Below are 25,854 nucleotides of genomic sequence, written 5' to 3'. Positions count from 1 at the left end.
CCTTTTTCCTAACCTCTGCCTTCAGCCTCAGAATGCAATTGCGTTTTGCCAGCTAAGCCTGACTTGTCTCTTTGCATTCAAGGTACCTTGTGAAAAAGATCATGATTTTGTACAAAAATTAGGTGATATCATTTTATAACTTTTGAGCTACATATCATCTTACTCAGTGAGCTCTTATCTGATCCCCCTTATGTGGTGGTTTATGAATTTTTTTTTCTTTTGTGTCCATTAGACATTACATTTGTATTTTTTTTGGGTCTTAAGATTGTATAACGACAATAAAAATGCCACTGACCAAATAAAGTAATGTTGCTGTTGGAATGACTAGCTGACACAATATATAACCCTTTGAGCACCACTTGTGCTACCTTAGAGGCCTAATATGGTGATGTGTACCTCTTCTTTTGATTTTTCATATTTCTATAACAAGATCCACACAACCTCTTCTCTATATGCAATTATTGGACCTGCTCAGTGGAAGTCTTTCCCCTGTTTTTTTATTCATTGTCTGTCTCTGGGCTCATCTTCACTAGAAAATTAACCTTTGGTTCCAGCAGAGGTTACTCCTAACTATATGTCAAACACAGCATTCACTGACCTGCAATGGCCTATCTAACATTGTACTAGTTCACATGGCTCCTCAAGGTCATTTTCTAATGTTGACCCAACTTTCTAGGAAGACCAGCCATTTGTTTGCATGTCCCCACCCCTCTTTCTGCATGACCATGTGAAAAGGATTTTTAAGTATTTTTGGCAGAAGATGCATGAGGGGAGGCCAGGGATAGGATACCTTCTTTTTTAAACCTTTTTGCTTGAGCAGCCTTATTGGTGTATAATGAAGCAGGAAGTCTTACAACAGGGTAAGGCATAGATTTGTTGCTTCTCAACCTATCATGTCTGAAACTGTTCGCAACAGCTATAAATACAGTGGCTGGTGATATTTCTTTCACTATGGACAGCTATCTTTTTTTTTTTTTTCTTCTGAGAATAGTGTTTAAAACCCCCCACATCTCAGCATCTCCTTTGTCATACTTCTGTTGGTTCCTCTTGGCCTTTTTCTCTAAGCTGTAGTGGCAAGGGTGGATTTGCAATATGAGCAACAATAGGCGTTCCTGTAAATCAGTAACCTATTTTTGATGGTTTTTTTTAAAGAATGATGTGATTATTTCCCCTCAATATCCCATCATTAGACAGGGCGGATGGATATAGCCCCTTTTTTTGATAAATGCTTTTTTAATCACTCTGGTATATTCTCCACCTATGCAGCAATAAGAACATCTGCCCTGTCTCATTTGCTGCTGTTATCCACCTGTAGTCTGATTGCTGTCGAGCCAATCTCTGATCTTTTCCTCAGGTCTTAAGGTATTGCTTTTGTTTTTTAGGTGTCTGTTTGTGAGAATTACAAGTGTTTCAAGTCTTGTATTAGAAAGCCTGTATTGCACATATCCATTTGTACTGATCACCAGTGGCGCTAAAGTGACATTACAAAAAAGTCAAGGAGAGTAGGAAAAAAAAGGTCAGAATAATTGGTGAGAGAGTTGTTATGCACACATTGGCATGTGTATTGACAACATTAAGCAATAATTTCTGCTATGTAAAAAATCTTACCTTGCATTCATAGGTGTGTTGGGTGATGTTCCCATATTTTAGGGGTGTTGATGTGTTCGGTTATCTTGTTTTCTAGGTTGCGTCGCAGCGCATAAGCTCAGTGGATCTTTCATGCTGCAGCCTGGAGCATCTGCCTGCCAACCTCTTCTACAGCCAAGACCTCACTCATCTCAACTTAAAACAGAACTTCCTGAGGCTAAACCCCAGCCTGCCTACAACCAGAGGGCTTAGTGAACTACAGAGGTAAATTAAAAATTAAAAAAAAAAAAAAAAAAAAAAAAAAAGCCACATGCTTCTAGCCACATCCTCCATTCTGTTCTTACTCACTATGTAATTTTAGTGAAACTTGATTTATAGCAACTTCCCTAAAGCTACATCTATAAGAAGGCAAAATTATATATTTGTTATGTATGAGAGCATGCTATAGAACGATAGGCTCTGGTCTTTTTTTATAGTGAACTAATTTGGAAAATGTGTGTTCAGGGAGCTGATAAATCCCGTAATGAATTTGAATGTTGTTCTGTGAATTAAGCAAGCCTTTAAAAGCCAAAATAGTTTTCCACATGCACTTTTTCCTCCTTCCAAACTTGAGCCAGATTTTAAATCCACTGATTTTTCACATGTGATCATCACTGTGCTTTTATGAATTGTCTATCAGATGGATTCTGTTCTTGAGCTATGAAAACAGTGTAAGACCTTACTGATTCTGTCCAGATTTGACACTAGTATATGTGATTATTTTCTGATGGGCATAGAGCAAGAAGGAACAAATTGATAGTAAACAGTGTCATTGCATAGTTAGGGCATGAACATTTGTGTCTGTGTACATCCCCCAGAATTACAGAACAGAGTAGCTGTTCATACTCAGGAAGATGGATGTTTCTACAGAGCAAGTGAAGCTGTTTTGCAATTTCAGTGGTGTCTGAGCTGCAAAGTGCATTGGGATTATTCGTGAATGGTCCTGTATAAATGTATTGTAATATACTATAGTCAGCACTTCTAATCCTTGCCTTTTTGAAAAATATCCAAAAAATACAAAATGGATTGTGCAAGCTGTTGCATTTTTACATAATCTCCAATTGACTTGTAGGAGAAAAAACAAACAAATAAACCTGGCACTGTAGGGGATGAACAAAGCCAATAAGTCTGATTCATAAACAAAACAGACAGCATTTCCAAGAACAGATGAGCACAGCCAGAAGTAAACTGGACTGGAATAGTTGATTTTGATGCCCTGTAAAAACTATATGAGAAACGTTGTATTACTGGATGTTGAACATGGACAAAATTGGTTAACATAAGAACCAACTTTCACCTTCAATATGAAACAGTTTTGCTCTTTTTGTTGCTTATTGTTAGGAAAGGTACGGAAGTCTTTTTCCCCTCTTTTTGTGCACAGAGTTGCTTGGTTCTGACTGCCTTTGAAAAGGGAAGTGTTCAAATAACATGGCAGGCTACTCTCATTGTCTGCCATGTTTGTGCTCTGCATGGTGCTGTGATGGTAGGAGTTGCTATGGTGCCTCAGTGAAAGATAGCAACAACAAGATCTAAAAAATGCCCTCAGACAAACCTGGGATCTAACTACACAGCTCTGAGAAAGCTCAGTTAATCAGATAAAACTTCTTCCCTTCCACTCCTCTTTCTGGTCTGTTTCTGCTTTACAGCAGGGAGGTCTGGGAAAGCCACCTGTACCTGAGGAGGCAGAACAGAAAATTTGCCTTACTCCTACTCTGCCAACAAATGACAGTGTGCTCGGCATGTGGGGCTCGGAGTTGGCTGAAAATGAACTGTTATAGGTCTGTGGGATCTTGTCAAAGCAGAAGAATGAATTACTAGGCAAAGCACTAGTGCTGTATATATGGGAGCCCTGCCCTCTCAATCTTCTGCCCCTTGGCTCTACAGTTCCCTTTTTTCTGTCTGACATGTCTTAACTAGATTGTAACTCTGAGGCACCTGGCAGATAGCTGGGGCAACACAACTAAGTCAAGACCTTAAGGCCTATCAAAGTCCCTGTCGAAGAAAGTCGATGCCCCTTTGGTGCTGACAGAAAAGGATTCACCCTGACTCTGAAGTGACCCTAGTTTTACAATAACTTAACCTGTTTTATACAAAAATGAGGAAACCAAATATGTAAAGAAATTAATTCTCATAGCATTGATTGGTGTATAGTGGCTTTCCTGATGGTATAAGCTGGGCTCAGATATCTCCTTGGTAGTATTTGTCAAGGGGGTTTGCACTTCTTTGGTAACTCCTTGTTGGCTGGCCCCTTAGCACTAGATATGGCAAGTAGCCTCTCTCTCGAGGCTGCACAATGGAAATGTTGGGCAGGCTGCAATGATGCACCTCCGAGCCTCAACAGTGGATCCTCTTACATGAGCACCGGCTTGGCAAATGCCATGGACTTATTGACTGACATCACACTGGAACCAATCCCCTGCAGCTAATCACAACATTGACACTTAATCCATTTCCATTTGTTGTCACCATTTCATTGTTCACCTTGAATTTCCTAGGCATCCCAGGGAGTAGAACTGCCCCTTCCATGGGGTGAGCAGTCGGACCACACTGCCTGCAGTTTTTTTGAAATGTGTTGTAAGACTCCCAAAAGGAAGCGAGTCTGAGAGAGCAGGCAGAAAGGGAAATAGGAATGCTTAACTGTACTCACTTGAACATTTCTTTTGTCTGTCTTAGTTATGGAATTGTTGAACTTCCTATGGATTTTCAGCTTAGGAGGCAGACCATATATTTGAAGTACTGGCAAAGTGGGATAGACTACGCTACTATGGTGACAGCTTTGAGAGAACTTTCATAGCTGTCTTTGTAGATCTAGTTTAATGACATTGAATTGCATAATTGTTTACAAAGAAGGGAACATGCATTCCTTTGAAAGGCAGTGTATAGATAACTTAATCCCTCTCTCTCTCTTCCCCCTTATAAAATGGGGATACTTCCCTGCTTTATTAAGTCTTAATTTATTAGATGTAAAGTGGTTTGAAATTCTTCACTGAAAGGTAGTATAGAAACATAAATATAAAAAAATGCTTCGGTGTTTTTCGAGGAACTGATTCCTGGAAGCATAGGTTGTTAAACTGGGGTAAATGTCTGCTGAAGTCAAGAAAAACAATATTTAAAATGAGATTTTAAGCTAATTTTTATTACTTAAAGTGAATAAGAATGTGATTAGAAAAAAAACCCAGGGGCCTGAGTCATCATTGGGTAATCATTTATACCAGTGCAAAGTAAGCGTAAAACCTCTGCCATACTGATTTGGTGTAGTGTTATACACCCCCCTTGCTTGGGTGTATGACTATACAAGGGGCAGGGCATTGTTGAATCTGGCCCCAAAACTCCTTAGTCAGCAAGGACAATAATTTGAATTGGCATACAGATGGAAATGATCTCACTCCTAGGTCAGGCCTTATTGGTTCAATCTTGAATCAAATACAGTCAGCAGGGAGTCTGGGAAAGCTTGCACTGCCAATACAGCCTCTGATGGCACTTGTCCTGTGGATAAATAATAAAGCACTTCACCTATTCCAGCACTAAATCTACCACCTCTCACAAATGCTAAGTTCACTGACGTTAAACTTCTTAAAGGAAGAGGCACCTCACAGGAAGGAGAAAATACCACCTTTTCCATTACCAATTAGCTACAGGTAACTTGTCTTAACTGAGATGTTGGTCATGGTAATGAAATGTTGGCTGTATGTGGTATCCCTATAAGTAGATGTGACTAGAGTCACCTACTAAACATTTTGGATGACACTGTTTTAGCCAGGAATGGGTGAACATTCAACAGCTTCTGAAAGAAATCCATTTGGAACCTGCTGCTTAAAGATTAAAGTACTGTAAAGTTATTGTAGTTGGTTTTTATTTCTATTTTTCAAGATCAAGTACCTTGTGGGGCTGAACAATACATAGTCAAAACTCTGGTTCAGTAAGTGATGTAGATAAACCAAGCCTGACATGGTGATGAATTATTAGCCTTGTTAAGACTTGTAAAGCACTAGAAATTCTTTTTCTTGTTGATCTGCCTTCCTTAGCGTCTTATTCACATTAAAATAAGATGCAGGATGTCCTTGTTCCAGGGAGAGAATGTGACCGAGTAGATCAGGGGTCAGCAGTTTTTGGGAAGGGAGGTGCCAAGTCTTCTCCCCCGCCCTTCTCCCACATGCTGTGGGTCCAGCACCCTGGCCGGTGGTGTCTGGAGCCCACTATTTATATTTACATCCCATCCCCCGGCGGCGGTAGAGGTGGGAAGAGGGTCTGTGGGCCCCTTTCCTGCTCTCAACCTTCCTCCATCATTGCAGGGGTGGCAGGTACGGCGGCAATGACGTACCAAGGGGGCCGTGTCCCCGGGCGCCAGGAGGGGAGGGAGCGCAGGCCGGGACATTCTGTGAGGAGCCACATGTGACATCCTTGGCGACTGCTCCATCCTTGCCCCTCCGGCGGGGAGTGGGAGTGAGAGAGGCAGATGCCTGGTGATGAGGGGGTGGGAGGAAGGAGAAGGGGAAGGCTGTTTGTTTGGCCCCTGTGCGCCCGGGATCCACGCAGCTCTCTCAATGTGCCCAGTGTGGGGGTGGAGCAGGGGCCAGGTCAGCGTGGCTGCTGATGCCCCTGCCACAGGCTGGTGCCCAGGCTGCTCCCAGCCCCAAGCAGTGCCTCCACACGTCTCACTTCTACCTGACATGAGCCCAACACCTTGGCCAGGAGCTGCTCCTTCCCCCCCCTCCACCCTCTCTCTGTCTCTGATGCGTGCCAGTCAAAATCATCTCCGTGCTGCATTTGGCACATGTGCCATAGATTGTCGACCCCTGGAATAGATAAATAATAACCCTGAGAATGTTCTACCCTCATATATAGCTGTGTATTGCTGCATGGTGTAGAAAAGTTTTATAGTAACTTTGCATTACTGCTGTGTACCTTGGAAAATATCATAGTACTGTAAAGAGAAGAATCAATATGAGTTAATGTACATTTGGCAGCTTCGTGCATCTCTTTTGGCAGAGGGAGGAGTGGGAAAGGACATATTTGCTTGGTGCATGAGAAGTAAACATTACTTTGTGAGATCTGTTCCTGTACACTTAATTTATTGCCCACTCAAACGTGTTAAATCCACTTTGTAATATGTTTCTGGTGGTCCAAAATTACAAACAGAACTTTGAGTACTGGGTAGTTTTGCACCAACACCTCTATTTTTCCTTTTTTGTGCCTGCCAGGAAATAAGGAACAAATATTTTGAATCTAACTTTCAAAGGTTGGTGGTGTGAAAATTCCAGTACAGTAAAAGAAAAATGGCCTATTGAGTGAGTAGTTTACTTACGCCAATTCACAGTTGCTTTTAAGCTTGCAACATGGGGGATATTTATCAGGAAGGGCCCCACTAGTTGTTGCAGTAATGGAAGCTAATGAGGTACTCACAAAGGTACTGGGTCGGATGGGGTTCCTTCAGTCACTTTTAAACCCTATATTGCTATTGTAGGACACACATTCAAAAGTAGTACGATGCCATGGCTTCTCTCTTCATTTTTTAGCAATAAAGCGTAATTTGTTAGTTTAACGAAATGTTTGGATTTACACTTGCACTAATATTCATGCTCTGGATGAGGGAAAGCAATTTGCATTTGGATCAGCAATTTAAAAGGAGCTATATTAAAACATTACCCTTGGAGCTGCAAGTGCTCTTTTTCCTTTATTTGCAATTAAACTCTTCAGTTCCTTTTCTGAAATGCAAAAGATAATTCTGATTGATTCGTTGCTAGTCCGGTGACTTCAGTTCTGACGTTTGAGGCAAACTAATGATTAAAATTCATTGTTTGCTGATCTGTTTCATTGTGGCAATACGTGTAGATTGAATACGTCTCATTTAGATTAATACTGATATGAGACACACTAAGAACATTGTTTGCTTGTAAATAACGATGGAAAATCATTCAGGTGCCACAGGACTCTCGTTGTTTTATTCAGTCAAATGTTTGTCATTAAAAAGTATTTTAGTGTAAGCATGCAACTGAACGCAGAGTAAATAGTATTGGCAAACACCATTTTCTAGCAATTCTTCTTATGACGCCTTACTTGATTATAAAATCCAAGGAACTAGTTTTTTCCCTGATCCTTTACTCTGTAATTAAGGTTTAATAATTAACAATGACATTATAGATTTTCTTTTACAAATACATACATGCAGTCATTACCGGTTTCCTAGGGGCCTCTCTCAGAAATCTAATCTCCTCTCAAGCATCTGTTGTTCAAAATTCCTTTGGACAGGTGACACAGCTTTAAATCTTCTAGCTTTCACAGGGTATGACAAAGCAAAGGGTTTATACATTATGGATGCTAGCAGTGAAAGTGTTTGAAAGAAGTTCAGGAATTCAAAAAAAAAAAAAATCAAATATGCCAAAGGACAGGAAAGTAGTGTCATGCTCTCCAGAGAAATATAACCTGAAAATGGTATAGTCTGGGGTTACAAATGTACAAAAGGGTAGGGCGGGGTGTTATGGGGAAAAGGGATAAGGAATTTAATAGCTCATTTATAGGAAAATAATCTGTTGTATAAGGACCCAATCAAAAATCCAGTGAAGTCTGTGGAAAGAGATTCTTTGACTTCAGTGGGCTTTGGATCAAGGCTTAAATGCTGAAGCATTTTATTTTCTGCAGATGCTGGGAGGGAACTTATTTTTACAAACTTAATTCACTTCATTACTGTTGGGCAGGGGAAAATACACTTTTAAATAAAATCTTATTTTACAGATAGCAGCAGATCATTAAAATGGAAAGATTTTTTAAAATTGAACTTTTTAAATGAAGTGAAAATAGAGCAGTCACTTTCTTGTCCATTTTGCCTTCATTGTTTTGTGTTTAACAAAATAGTGCAGTGTTTTGAGTTGTAAACATTGTAAAGGATTGTTTTAAAAGTTACCAGTTGGAATTTTAAAAAAACATGTAAAAACACTTGTTAGCTTTCTGTTTTCAAAACAGAATTTTGGGGTCACATTTAATGTCACTAACTTTTTAACTCAGGAAGATAGTATGTGAAGGGATATTCTGTTTCCTTATTTGTAGTCTTTATTTCTACTCTAATTTCCCATTCTTTTTTCTCCAGTATTTTGTTCCCTTCTGAGTCTTTAGCTGCATCTTCATTTTCTCTATTTTATTGACCTTTAGTTATGGTCTTTACAATAAAACTTCTTGACTTTCTCCTTCAAAGTTTTCTGGGGCTTATCATGTAACTTCAAAGGCCCTCTGCTACCATGATGATCCTTTTGTGAGAACCTTAAATGTGCTACTTCCTACAGAACAGAGATGATGATCATCCACAGCTGCCAAATTTGGAAAAATTGTTACCTTTTCAAATAAGGTGGCAAGAGCATTAAGTCTCCAGAGACTGTATGCATTCTGGTTTTAAAAATGTTGTTTATATACAAATACCTTAGTTAGGCTTGAAAGGGAACTTGTTTTCTTAAAGATCTGTTTATTTGCCAAGATGACAATCTACTAAATCCTATATTCTCTGCCTCGCAAGATTACAATGATGAGCACTATGAGATTCCTGAATCATAGAATATTAGAGTTGGAAGGGACTTCAGGAGGTCATCTAATCCAACCCCCTGCTCAAGGCAGGACTAACCTCAGCTAAATAAATGCCTACATTGTAACATTGCATCATTGTGATAGATTGCATAATCATACTGTGCTGCAAGAACATGAGATATAAAACCCGTTATTACTAAAGTAGATAAAATCAGTGATATGTGAACCCTTCAAAGGTCAGAGTCTTCCGAAGCATAATAAAATGTGACTAATACCTTATTAGCCAGCTCTTGATCACAATCACCTTAATTGTGAGGTCCTTTAAAGCTCTGATCATGTGAGCCGCCAGGTGGCTCAGGAATCTGAACTTGGTTACCTGTTGTTCCACCTGTGGCCACGAGAGACCTCTTCCATTTGCTGAGCAGGCTGCTGCTTGTAGTTCTTGTGTGCCCCTATGTGTTCTGCAAGGAAGCATCAGGGAACCACCCTCACCCCTCAAAACAAGGCAGTTAAGTCTTTGGACTTACAGTGCAGTAACTGAGGGCAGGGGTCATTATATTGTTTGGCTAGTAGTGAGGAAAGCAGAGGGAAGGTCAACAGCATAGCCTTCTATTGGTAGAGAAGTGTGCCGTATTGCCTGGAAATTGGGGTGAGGTTGACTCAACCCCCTGGGCAACCTCCACGAAAGACTTGAAAGAGGGGATTTAACCTACTGGATTGTTAGGGTAACAGGCTATGGGAGTTCTGGTGCAGACTGCCAAAGTTGAATTAGTATTGAAGGGCAGGGACTGCTTCGTGCCATGTGAGGTGAGGAATAGAATTTGGAACAAGTGATAAAGCCTGCTGGGGTGAGGGCAGGCTGAGTGTGGGTTGCAGAGCAGTGGAAAGATGCTGGAGAGAGTGCTTGAAAGAGGAGAAGAGTTGCCAGGGAGTGGTGACTGAGAAAAGCATGCCACGCTTTTGGCAGGAGAGGGGACAAGGACGGGAGTGCTATGTTCTGGATTTTTGTGTATACGCTTTGTTAGTTTCCATTTGAATTTTCATCCTGAAAATGTGTGCACATGGGTGTCAGGAGGGTTTTCCGCAGACAGTTACAAAATCAGGAGTCAGATACAAACTATGCAATTAATTCATTAAGATCATGATTTTTAACAATCCTGTGTATTTCTGGATCTGTTTCATGACTTTGGCGATGCACTCGTTTCTTCTTCTAGTGCTTGCACATGTCCATTTCTCTGGAGGCGTGAGCATGCCCCAAGCCCGGTCGTCCAAAATTTCCCATACAGGGGTACCTGTTGGGACAGTTTGGGTGCCCTCTGGTGCTGCGCACACATAGCGGTGGTATAAAAGGCCCGGCTGAACCTGCACCCCCGCAGTTCCCTCTTTCCACCCATGGCAGTTGCTGGAACTTCTCTCTTTGCTACAGCACGCTTTTCTCCATGGTCTTCGTTTTTTCACCAGAGTTGTGTATCTAGCATGTGGTTTTCTTGGTTTGTTAGCGGCGTTTCATCAGTTCCCAGTGCCTTGGTCATCGAACTTCAAGCCCTGCGCCTTCTGCTACATGGCTACGCTTCTGAGCGACTCGCACTCTATTTGCCTAAAGTGGTTGGGAGAGGCTCACGTTGGGGATCACAGTCAGATTTGCCGTGAATTTAAACCCCATATGAAGGACTGGGAGATCATGTTAAAGTTCCTTCTGACAGATGCGGCACTGATACCTTTGAGCTGAGCCGGTCAGACTCAGCACCAGATAGGTTGACATTAGTGAGGACTGTTCCTCCTGCTGTATAGTTGCCTTCCCCACTGCCAAAGTAGCACAGAAAGCAGGTGGCTGAGAGGTGACGTTCCCTGACACTAAAGAAGGCGAGGCACAGGAAGAAGAGTGCAGTGTGAGCTGGGTCAGGCCACTTCTCTGCCTTGGTGTCACAGTGGGTACCGTTGACTCCGGCCTTGACTCAGGCATTGTTGAGTCCGGTACCAGATGAACTGGTAGCGTCGGAGGGATAGCCGGCACCAGCATCTTTGTGGTACCGTGCATACCAGAGGCATTTGCAGCTGCCAGAGACCTGCTAGCACACTCGGTACCAGTGTCACCAGCAGTACAAGAGTCTGTGACACTAGAGCGGGCGGGCAGGAGGGAACATGTAGCCACCAGTTGCTGTTTGATTCCTGGCCCCACGGTACCATCCAGAAAGAAATTAACCATGATATGTCCCATAGGCTAAGAAACTCCAGGGCAACCCCTAAGTCCCTGGGATTGTTATACCCCAGGGACTTCAAGGGCGCACTACAGGCCTCAGCAGTCCTCCTCATGTTCCTCCCTGCCATCCCATCAAGACCCACAGAGGAAATGGAGCAGGGGTTTTAGATGCAGATTACCACCCCATTCTACCTCAGCATCAATGTCCTGCCCCACCCAGACACTCGGGGGACTCTCTGCAGAACTTTTGATTGGACGCTCAAGGACATATCAGATCCCACGTTTCCGGATCCTTTATTTCTAGACTGCCTGTCCTTCTTCACCAGTGCATGGTCCCATATCACACGGGTATAACCCTCTCACAAGCAACTTCTAGTCCAGGAGGTGCATTCTGTCCTCCGGGTGGGAACTGTGTAAGAGGTTCCACAGGATTTGAGAGAAGGGGTTTTACTCTCACTATTTCCTAATCATGAAAGCCGAAGGGGATCTCAGACCTATTTTAGATCTCTGCCAGTTGAACAGCTACCTCAAGAAACTAAAATTTCACATGATCTCCCTTGTTTCCATTATTCTTTCCCGAGAACTTGATTTAAGAGATGTCTACTTTCACATATAGATCTTCCAAGGTCACAGAAAGTTCCTCAGGTTTGTTGTAACTCAAAAGCACTGCCAATTTTCAGTACTCCCATTTGACCTGTTGGTGGTCCCGCAGGTGTTTACAAAATGCATACCGATAGTGGCGGCCTTCCTGAGGAGACAGGGGTTGCAAGACTACCAGCTAGACAGAGGCCGGTCCAGGGCTACTCCAGCCTCCACCTCATCCAGTTGACATTCTAGGCCTTAGGCCTGCTAATAAATGTACAGAAATCTACCTTTACTCCAGCACAGAGAATAGAGCCTTCCTCCCAGAAGGTCAGTTTCAGACGATCACGTCCCTGATAGCACATCTCAAGGGTCACCCCATTACAACAGTCCAGTTTTGTCTGCGTCTTTTGGGTCACATAGCCTCATGTACGTATATGGTACATGACTACATCTCAGACCCTTTCGGTGTACTTGCCAAACTGCCACTGTCTGGATTCAACCCTCCACAGGTCTTTCTTCAGTCACCATGAGTGGTCCTTTTGCCCGGACATCAGGAGGGACGTTGTCCAGCAGTGGGAGATTCCCCAGATAGATCTGTTTGCAACCTGGCACACAGGAAGTGTCACCAGTTTTGTTCCCTGTGAGGCCACAGCCCAGGTTCACTCACGGACACCATCTTACTCCTGTGGGCTGGTCACCTGTATTACATTTCCCTCCCCCTCCCCATCCCGCTTGTGCACAAGGTTCTGCTAAAAATCAGGCTGGATGGGGAGTGGGTCATTCTCATGGACCCAGGTTGGCCCCGTCAGCACAGTTTGCCATACTGCTAGGCCTTTTCGGTGGTTGCTCCAATTCTGTTCTCTACATCTGGAGCTGCTCTCTCAGGACCACAGGGGGAAGCATATGGGGAATGGTATGTTACCCATCTACAGGGGCTTCGGAGGCAACCAGTAAGCTTAGTCCTGTCTGTCATCTTTGTGGGACATACTTCCCTCTTCGGTCTTCCCCATTAAGCTTCCTTCCACTTCTTCCCACCACTCACTTTCCCTCTAGCTTCTTGCTGTCTCTTCCTTTTTCATGGTAGGGGAGGGAGTGTCGCCTCCTCAGACTTGTCTTGTATGGCTCCCTCCTCCTTGATGAAGCTGAAATGGCTTCCTTGGCGTTTGCCTCCTTTCTGCAGGAGAGAAAGGGAGTGTGGAGGGAAGCCTTTGTAGTCTTCTAGTGCCTGTTATAGCACCCTTTGCTGGCAGATGGAAATGGCTACCAAGAACCAATTTCAGAGCTGTTACCTATTCCCCTCACCCAAACCCTCAAAGATTTAGTGAGGACACTAGAAAAGGACCACCGAAGCAACTGCTTTAAAGCAGCTGTGCACCTCCTGTATTTTTTTTCCAGAGAGATTTTATTAGCACAAATCAATCTTTGTTTGCTCTTTAAGTTAAAGGTGTGGGGTGTGTTGTCAGGAGGAAAGGAATGCCATGACATGCAAAGCTGGAAGATTGTGGAGGTCCCCTGCCCTTTGGGGACTTTGAAGGCAGGAGCGCCCTACTTCTATACCGACCTGTGAGCTTTGTATTTGAAGCAGAAGACTGAAGTCCGACCACCTATGGAAGTGGTGCCCAAACTTTTCCTGTCATGCCCCCCCACACTTACCAGTAATGGAATCTGTCCATGCTCACCCCCCCTTCCATTATAGTACAGTTTGCTGAGCAGAGTAGCTAGGTATGGGGCAGGAGCTGACGTGGGAACGGAGAGGGAATGAGGACAGAGCTGGAGCAGAGAGCGGAGTAGAGAGGTGGCTGGGGCCACAGCAGGGCTGGGGGTGGAGCAGGGACTGGGCTGGGTGGCACTCCCTCCCCGTCCCTCCTGGGGGCTGGTCTGCACCCTGCCGATCGTTCCTCCGTGCCCCACAGTTTGGGGACCACTCACCTAAGTATTCAGGATGGGACAGAGGTGTGGCCATGACATTGTGATCCAAAAAGTGCATGTTCACTCTGAGCCTTTGACTATTCTTTGATTGACAAAGTTGCTCACAAAAGCTAGCTTCCATCCAGTGCTCACTATTTCCGAGTTCTATTGTCTGCTTCTGCTTATGTAGTCTGACACCACCAAACAAAGCACTTAGCTGGAACATGTTTTGTGCAAAATTTGGCTTCTTTACTTTTATTCAGCCTATAAAGACTACTTTAGAGTGTTACTGTCTATTTTTGGTAGTGTTTCAGGATTTTCACATCATTTTGGCTACCTTGTAGTTATGCTATTTAGGTATATTTTTAAAAGAAAAAAATACCTTGAAAACCCAACAGACCTAAACAAAATAAATTTTTAAATTCTGGACAAAAAATGCTGTCAAAACCCAGAATAACTATAATTGACTAAATCTAATAGACTGCAAAAACAGTTTTATGGCAGAACAAGCACTGAGTGTTTTATAAGCAAAACCACCTGACAGCTGAAAACTGTATAGCTTTTCATTTCTGCGTAGTTAAAAAATGAAGATTAAATACAGGATGATATGAAGTATGCTACAAAGTATATATATATAAAAAAAAAAGTTTTAGGCTAGTGGAGTTAAGTGCAGCACTTATGGTGCATTTGGTGACTTGGAAATGTAATGAAACAGCAATTCTAAATAGGACTTTTTGCCACTGGAAATGCCTACTTTTGCATGGGTGGACTTTTAAAGCTTATTGAAATAAATAATCAAGAGATTATATATTGGTTTACTTCTGTCTATTCCTTTTTGATGCAGCCTTAGAGCTGCTTATGTGAATTTTTTTGGTAAACTTTTGACTTTCATCCCTTTTTCTCCCATCCCAACCTCCGAAATGATAACCTGAGATTTTGTACAGTGTGCTAGCTTCCAATTTAAGGACATTTTTATTACCATTTGAATACAACTTTTGGAGAAGAATGACTTGGAAATGTTGACTGACTTTCAACTAAGTGTTGTGGTGTTTGCATGTGTCACTACAATAAAACTACTTTATAATTCTGTTTTCAATGATATTTTATAGAGATTGAGATGAAGTGGAAATAGAGGTGGCAAATGTGTTAATTCAATCTCAAGATGTGAGTTTACAATTACAATGAACTGTATTTCTCTTTTGAGTTGATTAAGTTTAACATACTCATTTTTTTTAACTAGATGAAGAGGGGGGTGAATGATCAAAATCAGTGCATACATATACCAGGAGGGTTACTTTAAAAGGTGTTTAGCAACTGATAAAGACAGAAAGCATGCTAGGCATTCCAGAGATTCTGAAGTAGGAATAGAACCTTTTTAAGATCTGCCTTTCTATCTCTTGGAAGGCTAATGTAAGTTAGTTTGCCATTTCACTTTATCTGTCATACTCTCCCTTTCTGAATGGTTAATTGAAGAGGAAGATACAGTAAGCAGTCTCCTTTGTTAACCTGCTAGCCAATATCACATCACATCTGCTAGTTGCTCTTGTCCGTGTCCTCAGGACATGACTATTCACAAATAGGAGTTAGAGAAAATAGTAATGTCCTGACTACTTGTGATCAGTAAAATTTTTGATTTCCTGGTACTTTTTTGCAAGAGCAGAGGTGTGGTTCTAGATTTCCTAGCTCGTTCCAGGGTGGGTATTTATATTTTGTCTAACTAAAATTCTCCCTGTATTTGGAATTGGAAAAGGCTTTTTCACTTATTCAAGAACTAGATCTAAATTTATATGGACTTTATCGAAGAGACAAGTCAAAATAAAAATATTTCTCTTTCAGCATCAGATACCTAGTCAAACTAATTTGGATGCTCATCCCTATTTTTTTACTCTGCTGTTAAGCCTGTTTTAAATGCAATATCTGGATAAATTAATTAAATTGAAGAAGCATATTGCCTTCAGTAATTGTCATAGTTATACACTGAAAAATTTCAGCTGAATTTCTGGAGCATAAAATATTATGCTACTTGCTGTTAGATAGGAATAAGTAGTTGATTAAAATCTTCATTAGTTTATTTGTGCTTAATATTTCCTTTTATCTTGTAATCACATATATGTTTAGTATGAAAATATATTGGTGTCCTCAATCACTAAGTTAATTGGACAGCCTTTCTCATTTACATGTACTTGGCAGGCTGGGATTCTAGCCAAATCTAGTTCAAATCATGCAGTATACTTCTTTCTTGGTCACTTAAAAAAAAAAGGGGGGGGGGGGGCAGCACACTGCATTCTGGAATAGAGGAGTGGGATTTTTGCTCTCCATCTTACTGAAATTTTATAGAAGATGGTTACATGTATGCTTAATTGAATAAAGTTTTTATTTTGGTTACAGTAGTAGCTGGATTATTTGCTTGTTAGCAACAGAAGCTGGATGTCAAGAAAATTTGACATAGCAAGGAAGAATTGGAGATTGTTAAAAGAGCCTCTTGCGCAGGGAGCTTTATGTGTAATCATAGTAATTTGAAAAGCTTTCCTAGTATTTTTGGCACTCTTGTTACTTAGCGAAAGTCTCTTGAAAGAGAAGGATCCTTCTCCAAACTGTCTGCTTGCAATTTAAAACAAATTGTTCTTGTAAGTGTCAGGTTGGCAATACCCGTCTGCAAAGGGCCACTCACCTCTTGAGTGCCTCCAAGCGGCTGGGTAAAGCACTGCAGTCCTTTTTGCCCCTTGTGCCTCCTGCAGGCTACCAACTGACCTGAGTGGATCTTCAATGGCTTGGCCCTCTGGCTGAGTCACAAAGTCCAAACGAACCCCTTCCAGCATATTAAAGAGTCCGACAAATAAGCCGTCTATTTCCCTGGGCTAAGGTTTTCAGCCCCGGCTCTGGGCTCTTTAAATTTAGCCCTTAGGTCCCATCAGGAAGCACAAACAATCTGTTTGTTGGGGTTTACTCTTTACTGTGGCCAGTGACCCCACCCATGACTCCAGTTTCCAACCTAGAGACCCAATACATCGCAGCTACATATTGCTTACTTGAATCTGTCGCTGCTATTTCCCTGGGCCTTTTCCTTTTTATCTCCAGCCCATTTCAGGGCCAGGTTCTTCTCTATGTCCGGGCCAGAAAGGAGCATCTTTCATCATTCCTCTGGTCCTAGCCAGGAACTGACCTGCTAAGGCCGGGCAGTTCCTTTTATCAGGCCCAGCAGGGCCCTGATTGCTGGTTGCTAGCCCCTGGGTCCTTTGGTTCTGAAGATAGACTTCTAGTGTGGAGGTGAGTATATATTTTCACTTTCATCCTTTATGATTTCTCTTTGCATGTGAGAATAGCTTTTCCCCAATGCAGTAGTTTGCAATAGGCTATTACAGAAATTGAGAATTGTAAAATCCTGCTTCCTTTTGAAATGTAAAGTGCAAAGTGCCATATAGTTTTAGGTTGTTTCCATTAACAAAATATTTCTCTTATGGTCTTATTGATTTTTGTAAGAGAACAAAAGCTGTTAACAACTTGGATGTAGTCCTGGTTTGATTTAGCCTCTGTGGCTATTTGTATAGTTTGAAAAGTGAGCTCTAAGGTTTGAAGTTACTCTTTATGCAGTGCACTACATTTCTTTGTATATTTGTCAATAAAAAAATATGCTTATTAGCTTTAGTGTGCATGCAGAGACTTTGAAGTCTGTCTTCATTAAACCCAAGTGCCCTTTACAGTGTTGGATTGGGGGAAAAAAATGCCAGGATGCTTATTGTGTTAGTGAAAATGCAGTGAAGCTACCAAGGTTTGGGGATTAACTTTTGTTTGTTAGCATGAGGTTCAGAAACACTTTTTAGGAGGTAGGGTTATGTTTGAGTTTTAGTTACTCATCCAATTAACTGAGATTGTTTTGGCTACCAATCCAATTAACTACCTCAAAATCTTTACTTTAAAATTAACAAATTATCTCGGTCTGTTTTCTCTGTTTTGGATTTTCTCCCCTCGGGATTTTGTGAGTTATCCCCATTCTCAGGGTTGATCTGCATTAGAGTTTTGTTGACAAAAAGTCAGCTTTTGCTGACAAAACAGTGGAGGTGTGTACACTGAAATGCTCCCCTGCTATGCCGACATAATAAAATCACCTCAAATACGAAGTGTCAGTCTAGACACTGTGTTCCTTACACTGGCTGGTGGCTGTCATTCTTGTCAATTTCATGACTTGGCTGAACTGTGAAATTGACAAGAAAGCCCAGCAGCTAGAGCCCAGCTGCCCCCCCATTCCTCAGGAGAGCTGAGTGGCTGGACCCCATGAAATTGACAAGTCTACCTGGCTCGGTTAGGGGCGGGAAGGTGAGAAGCCAGGGCAGCCGGACCCCACTCCCCAGGGGCAAGATGCCCCGGGTGGCTCCTGGTGAGGAATGGGGAGTAGCCTGCTGGAAGCCTGTTGGGCAGCCAGGCTCACCCAGGGAGCTGCCAGCAGAGCTGGGAGGACTGGTCTCAGTTACGCACACTGCCCGTCTTATGTCTGTGGAAGTGCTCCTGATGAGAGCGCACATCACTGACCTGAGGAGGGTAGCGTGGAGCCACTGCATTAATTGCTGCAGTGGTTGAAGTTGATCTTATATAGGCCTCAGATGCACTGGAGTTTATATAATAGCTTTGCCTTCAAAATGGAGGGGAAGAGAACTGAAGCGCTTCCCTTTCTCTCAGGCATCTGGGGTGAAATCCTGGCTGTTTCCATTGACTTCAGTGGGGCCAGGATATCCCCCTCAGCATCTGGTTTATTTAAAAAATATTGAACAGCTCCACCCCCACTCAGCACAGTCTTTGACCATCTAGCCTGCAGAGAGAGCTAGAGTAGCGGGGCCTTCATAAAGCTTTGATCCCAACAATTGCATGGCTATTTTAAAGTCTTTATGGTTATATCTTAAAGGGAAAAGAGATGCTGTCTTTCTTGTATTTATGGCACTAGGATAACTAATCCCATGGAGAGGCAGTGACACTATGGTCCAGAAGGATCTGAGACTATAGCTAAAAGATAATAACTTGGATTATTAGTAGCAAAAAAGAACTTACATGCTTGTTAAATTTATTTGGCAAATTCTCTTAATGAGGTTACCAGACATTGTGGGGTACAGTTCCAATATTTAATTACTACATCCTGCTTGACTGTTAGCTACTGCTAGCAAAGTTCAGCTGGAGTTGAGGGAGGAGAACTCTTTTTTTGCTGTCTGAAATGATGTTCCATTGTAAGCGCAAAATAGATGCATGAAAGACCAAAGAAATCAGTATGTGTGGGGGAGTGTGCGGCTATTGTTTTCTTTCAGACTTGGTCCCTTTTACACTAGGTATGCTGTTTGGATATAGTAAAAATCACCCTTTATATAAACACGTTTGATAAGAATAGGATAAACTGGTTGTCAGGCTAACCTTTATGGCTGTGCTTGACTAACAGCACATAACCAGCTTTACTGTAGTACTGACTTCAAACATCTTGGAACACAAATGCTGTGTTCTATAATCAACACTTCTTTTTTGTGCACTTCAGGTGGATCAGTATCCTAAAGGTAGGAACAGTGATAAATGTACACATGCTGCTGTGATAGAGAACTTGGTTTGTTGAACCCCACCCTGCCTTTGTGTATATCGAACTAGAGCCACTCCTAAATTGACAGCCTCAAGAACAAATAATGTGAACCTTATTTGGTTCAATTATAGCAATTAGTGTTCAATCCTACTGCGTGGTCAAAGACCAGGGTGGACATGTCAGCATTTTGCTCTAGCTTAAAGTAGGGCTCTTTTTGGTCTGAGAAATTATAGAAGGCTCAGATTCAAGTTTTCTGATCTTGGTGTGTTCAGGAGAGGAAGGAAGCACAATTCTACAGAGTGGCTTTTTTGAAGAATGGCAAAGGTCTAGAAACAGGAGGAGGATATGACATATGTTGAATTATAGAGTCAGTGTGTCATCAAGTAGTTAACAAATGATGTATATTGTGGAGTTTTCTCCCTTCCAGGGAATGTTACTAAGGCATCAGTGTTGCTTATCACCACTTTTCCTGTTAATACTGTCAGCACAATGTGGTGATTTAGGAGAAAGGGAAACAGTGGATATTTAATTCTTTAAACCCAGTGAAATTAAAACCTGATTCCTTGCGCAAACTCATCACAGAAAATTGTAGTCAGTTACAGACCTTGATAGTATCTTACTTGTATCAGTGACAATGGCATAACTCTCTAAATATAAAAAACAGTGAAAGCTAGTTATTATTTCAGATCAGTTCCTTTTTAGCAATGCTGCATAATAACACAAACACCCTAGACCATTAAGGATTCATGCTATTAATAATTAATGTGAAGCAGGTGACTAAGATATGAGCTTGATTTACTATCTTAATTCTCTGAGCAACTGCCCACCAGCCTTCATTGCCAATATGGCTGCTCGATAATTTACACTGCTGTATGAAGAATGTGGCTTTAGCATCTTGGAACTGAGAACACAGAGAAGGAAATAAACTGCACCTATTCCCTTCTGGGCTTCTTAAATTACCCTTTAATGTGGGGAATAATTCAAAGTATACTTTCTTTCCTTCCAACTATACTTTTAAATGTAATTTAGCAATCAACATAGTCTTCTGTGTGATGTTTGAAACATACTCAAGCAGCAGTTTAAGTATCTACCTTTTGTTGATAATTCCATGTTATTCAATGAGCACTACCTGTATCCTTTTTTGTGTGTGTTTTTAAATGATCATTTTCTAGATATATACACTGGAAGAATCAGTATATATATGTTCTTCGTGTTTAGATGAACTGGGCATTCTAGTTCAAACAGTCTTTTATTTGTATTTGCTGCTGTCTTCTTTGAGGTAAACTAGTTACATTTTAATATCCATAAGTTACTCCTGTTCCTTCCTTCCCCAGCATTTTTGATTAGGTGGTGGAACATTTAGGCAAGTCTTATTCTTGTATCTACATGCTGAACATTGTTATCAACTTTGGTTTCCTGCCTTTTTATCTAAGGTTTACACTTTGCATCTTCTAGTAAATCCTGGTCTCCAGTTGCTCAGTGGGTAAAAGTTGTGAATCTCCTTCAGGCTGGGCAGCACTCTGAAGCTATGGCCTTTGTGCTGATTATTAAACTGGCTAATTTTCTTATGGTTGATTAAAAAAATTGTAATGTTTGTTTTAGTGAATCTCTATGGATTTAGATGTATTGACTATCACTTTCTCTTTTCCACCTTCTACCTTCCCTCTTTTTACTTATTTGCATAAGTATTGTAAACTGAAGTTTCATTAAGACCTTGTTTCATTATATACATCTGGATCCATTATGCAGCGCACTTAGTGATAACACTTTCCTATTGATCACATAGGGGTGTGAAATGAAGCTGGCACCTGGAAAGCTTACGCTGGTGAACCAAGGATCTCCATCTATTTCTCACAAAACTGGGTGACTAGGCAACAAAATGGCAGATGAAATTCAATGTTACATGCAAAGTTTTGCATGTTGAAAAACATAATCCCAACTATATATACAAAATAATTTGCTAAATTGCCCTTTACCACTGAGAAGAGATCTTGAAGGAGTCGTTGATAGTTCTCTGAAAACATTGCTCAATGTGCAGTGTCAGTGTTTTTTTTTTAAAAGGCAGCTCACAATGGTAGGAACCATTAGGAATGCAATAGATAATGAGATGAAAAATTATCATAATGCCTCTGTGTAAAACTGCATTAGTACAGCTGCACCGCTGTAAGTTCGCTAGTATAGTCATGGCCTAAGCCTCTGACTGCTGGAAGCTGGGACTGGATCACTTGATAATTGCTGTGTTTTGTTCATTCCCTTTGAAGCATGTGGCACTGGCCACCTTCAGAAGACAGGATATTGTGCCAGAAGGAAGTACCATTGGTCTGACCCAGTAAGGCCATTGTTATGTGGTTGAAGCATCTGTAAATGTTAAATGTCTTTGCTATCTCAGCTTCCAGTGACATAGCTCCCCTTTTGAGATCTAGATAGATAGTCTGTGTATATCTAATTACAGGGTAAAGGAATTGTTTATACCTTGATGTGGGACGTTTTCATCTGTGGCAGCACTTTGCGTTAGTCAACAAAAATATCATTTCTGAGCATACAAGCTGATTAATTGGATTGTTCCCTATCTTTTAAAAAAAATCTTTGTAGTTTTTAGTTTGTAACATTGTTTTTATTGCTTAACTTGTCCTGTTTTTCCAATTGGAGAACAAATAATTTTAGGATATTAAATGTGTCTGGGCAGTCCTGGGGCTGCAGACTTTAAAGGCATGCTTTTAGAGCTCACTTTTGTCTGTAACCTTAGTGTCAGTAGGTGTGGTACCATTTTCACTGACTTTATATAAAGCACACAAAGGAATTGAGATTGTGAAGGGAAAATGAAGTCTGAATAAAATGCATTAGAGTAAGTTATGCCAGAAGAGAGCTTCCTCTCATCCATTGGCTCTGAGACAGATCTTTTCATTCATCCAGTTAGTTGCCGTTAGGCACTCCTCCCAGTGGTTGTTAAGCAACCATAATAATGTTGCTGCACATGCAGGCTGGCTAATTGGATTGTCCTCTATCTTTTTTAACCAGTTTTTTTTTTTTTTTTGCTTTTTAACTTTAACAAGATGAGCATAGGCTGCATACACATGTTTTCCTTTTAAGAGATATGAGATACCTAAGATTTTAGGAATCCCATGACACATGTCCCATGAAAATGAAATGAGTATTATTGCAGACACCCTTGTAGATGTGCAGAATTGAGATGTTAAGAAAGTGCTTCTTCCATTACCAAAAGTGTTGCTAAATTTAAGTTTACTGCAATGGATGTTCCATTTCAGTGCAAATTAACATAAAAATCTATTAAAAATTTTCAGTTGAGATATGAAGTCAACAAAACTGTGTGAACAAAAGGGAACAAAGTGAACAAAATTGAGCCATGGAGCACAGGTTTTTCAGTTCAAAGAGCTTATGTAAAGGGACTCATGCATCCTATAACTGATGCTGCTAACTATATGGGCAGTCCTGTAGCATGAAACATGTTAAGAGTACAGCAGTACTTCAGTGCAAGATCAAATGCCACAGAAGACCTTATTAAAAATAAAATATACCATCATATTCTGGTGGGGTAAGAGTGAATCTGTTGCGTTCTGATGCATTTGTAGAAAATGTATTTAGTATTTCACTCTGGATTCCCTCTTCTGCCTGTGCCCAATGGTGCTTTGACATCAAAGGAACCATCAAACTTTCAGTGGCCCACTTGAGTGTCTTTAACAGAGCTTCCAAATCTGTGTGTAACCCAGAAAGTAGAGACTCAAAATACACACCAGAAGCATTCAAATAATCAGACGTACCTTATATTTCAGTTACTACAATGCAGCTATATTAACTTGGTGCATTTCGTATTCCATTTCCTGAAGTCTTTTTTCCTCTATTTCTTATTATAGGTTCACAAAGTTGAAGAGCCTTAACCTTTCCAATAATCAGTTAAGAGACTTTCCGTTGGCAGTTTGCAGTATTCCGACACTGACTGAGCTCAATGTGTCCTGTAATACCCTCAGAAGCGTTCCAGCAGCTGTAGGTGATATGCACAAGTAGGTATTTTAAAGCTTAGTGTACACGCTCAGTGGGTTCTTAATGGTACAGACAACAGAAGATTAAGTGACCCCTACGCATGCCTTACTAAACATACACACTTTCTCTTTCTCACTGGAGTGTTTGTCTCAGAGGGCTGACTTTTACGCTTGCGTTGAGCAATCAAAAACAGCAGGTGGGGGAAAGGTCTTCTGTGTTTGTAGCTTTTCTAGTCTCAATATAATTAACAAAATAGTCTTATTGATGCTGGGGAGACCATTTTAAAATCCATTTCTTGTAAAAACAAAGTTAATTTGTGTAAGATATAAAGAAGGCTGCAGTATATGTAAGAGAAGTGAGAATTCTGGAAACCTTTGAAGATGTGACACAGCTATGGTCCACAGTTCATAATTAGCAGGGCTTGTAAGATTTTTATCATATTTTTTGCAGGCATATGTTATACTTACCTTTAAACGTTTTTCTCACCAGTCCATCTTCTGAACATTTTGTTTGCTACAATTTTAATTGCCATGCTTTGTGCTGAATATGTGTTCATAACAAGGACCTGTAGTTTAAAGAGTTGTTCAATTTTTCCCCCCCAGTTTGCAGACCTTTTTGCTGGATGGTAACTTTCTTCAGTCCCTTCCTGCTGAATTGGAGAGTATACATCAGCTCAACTATCTGAGTCTTTCCTTCAATGAATTCACTGACATTCCAGGTGTACTAGAGAAGCTGAGTGCCATGGAAAAACTCTGCATGTCTGGAAACTGTTTGGAGACCCTCAACCTACAGACATTAAGAAGAATGCCTCATATTAAACATGTGGATCTAAGGTAGACACCTGTGAGGGGAAAATAAGCAAACCTGAATTATTGGGGTAGAAGTTACTTACATGGTGATAGTTGGCCCTGTGTGTGATTTGTTTATATTAATTCATCTTACTATGTTTCAAATCATATTCTACAAACACACTGTTTGCGGTGACTAGAATTCTTTTGGGAAAAGATGGGGATTGAGGAAATGAAGGATTTAATGTATTTTTTAAAAATCCAGAAATTTAAAAAGAGATACCTTGCAGTCTCACCTGCAGGCTCAACCAGATCAGGGTTGCATTGTGCTAGTAGTGTATAAACATATACAATAAGTGATCATCCCTGTCTGAAGGAGCTTACAACCTAAAAGACAAGAAATAACAGATGAACTAGACAAACAAGTGGGCAGTGAAGTGGAAAGAAGAAGGAACAGAATATGACTGCACAGATTATCTGGACAATACCTAGCCAAATTCACCGTGTGTGATATTTTATTGATGATCTCAGCAATGTGTTGATGAGTCCTCTATGTAAACAACTATGGTGGGGGCTCCCCTCTCTGCTAGGTTGTTCAAATTCTTACAACCTTTGGGGAAGCATGAATTCACCCAGGACTCACTCCTAACGCCTTTATTAACATGAACAGAACCCCAATGTCATTAAACAGAGCAATCATTAGGAATATGACATAAATCCAAAATGCCTAAAAGGAACTCTCCCTCCATCAGTCACAAACAGTCTCAATGGCCCCTCGGAGCCTGAGCCTCGGTCCTAGATTAAATCATCTCCTTTCCTTTGGACAGTAGCCAGTTGTTACGGCATGCTCAGTTTGCTCTTTGGGCCAGTCCTTGAGCCCCAAGTTCAGACTTCTGGCCTGCTGTGTCCGTGCTTATAGTGGCACATGCCCTCTCCTCCAATTGGAAGAGAGCTGGCACCAAAGTAAGGCTGGAATTTCCTGCCAGTTTTCTAGTCAGCCATGGCCCAGTTTCTCCTGTCTGTCCACTCCTACCCAATCAGACTCTGGGGGCAGAGCCAGCCTTCACAGCACTGCTGCAATGCTGATGCATGATGAAGTGTGAGGTTCCAATCAAAACTGGATTTCAGAGAGCTTTTGGTAAGTAGGGTTAATATAGCTGAAATGTACAGTATAACACAATGTCACATAGCATTGTTTCTCTGTTTATGAAGGAAGAACGGCCAGTGCACTGAAGGATCAGCCTGGAAAGTATTCAGATATTGCCAAGGGAGTGCTAGTGGGGTTAAATTTAAAAAAAAAATCACTTTCTAAAATTGTGTGTGGGCTTCTCTTTATCAGTTTTTCACATCCATTATTAGAGCTTGAGGTTTAATCAGAACGCTTTAGTGAATGCAACTCATTTTGGAGAAGTCAGACTGGTAATTGAGAAAAGGGTGCAAGTCCCAGAAACACTGTCTACTTAGCACTGCTGAGGCCTCAGATGGAGTACGGTGTCCAGCTCTGGGCACCACACTTCAGGAAAGATGTGGACAAAATTGGAGAAAGTCCAGAGGAGAGAAACAAAAAGGATTAAAGGTCTAGAAAACATGACTTACAAGGAAAGATTGAAAAATTTGGGTTTGTTTAGTCTAGAGAAGAGAGGAGACATGAATCTCCAAGTACATAAAAGATTGTTATAAAGAGG

At 41.2% G+C, this 25,854-nt stretch overlaps 1 protein-coding gene across 1 annotated transcript in view; it reads left to right on the top strand.

Moving 5' to 3' along the window:
* PHLPP1 (PH domain and leucine rich repeat protein phosphatase 1) overlaps positions 1-25,854 on the top strand; it is a 206,999-nt gene that overhangs the window by 124,141 nt on the left and 57,004 nt on the right. The window contains exons 4-6 of the mRNA XM_067567910.1: positions 1,685-1,851; positions 23,255-23,401; positions 23,984-24,214. Of these exons, the coding sequence (XP_067424011.1) occupies positions 1,685-1,851; positions 23,255-23,401; positions 23,984-24,214 (545 nt within the window). The remainder of the gene's footprint in view (positions 1-1,684; positions 1,852-23,254; positions 23,402-23,983; positions 24,215-25,854) is intronic.

This window comes from Emydura macquarii, unplaced genomic scaffold (assembly GCF_026122565.2).
Source record: "Emydura macquarii macquarii isolate MOO-44397 ecotype Brisbane River unplaced genomic scaffold, CSIRO-AGI_Emac_v2 contig_2825, whole genome shotgun sequence".
NCBI lineage: Eukaryota > Metazoa > Chordata > Testudines > Chelidae > Emydura > Emydura macquarii.
This window is presented reverse-complemented; position numbering and strand designations above follow the sequence as displayed.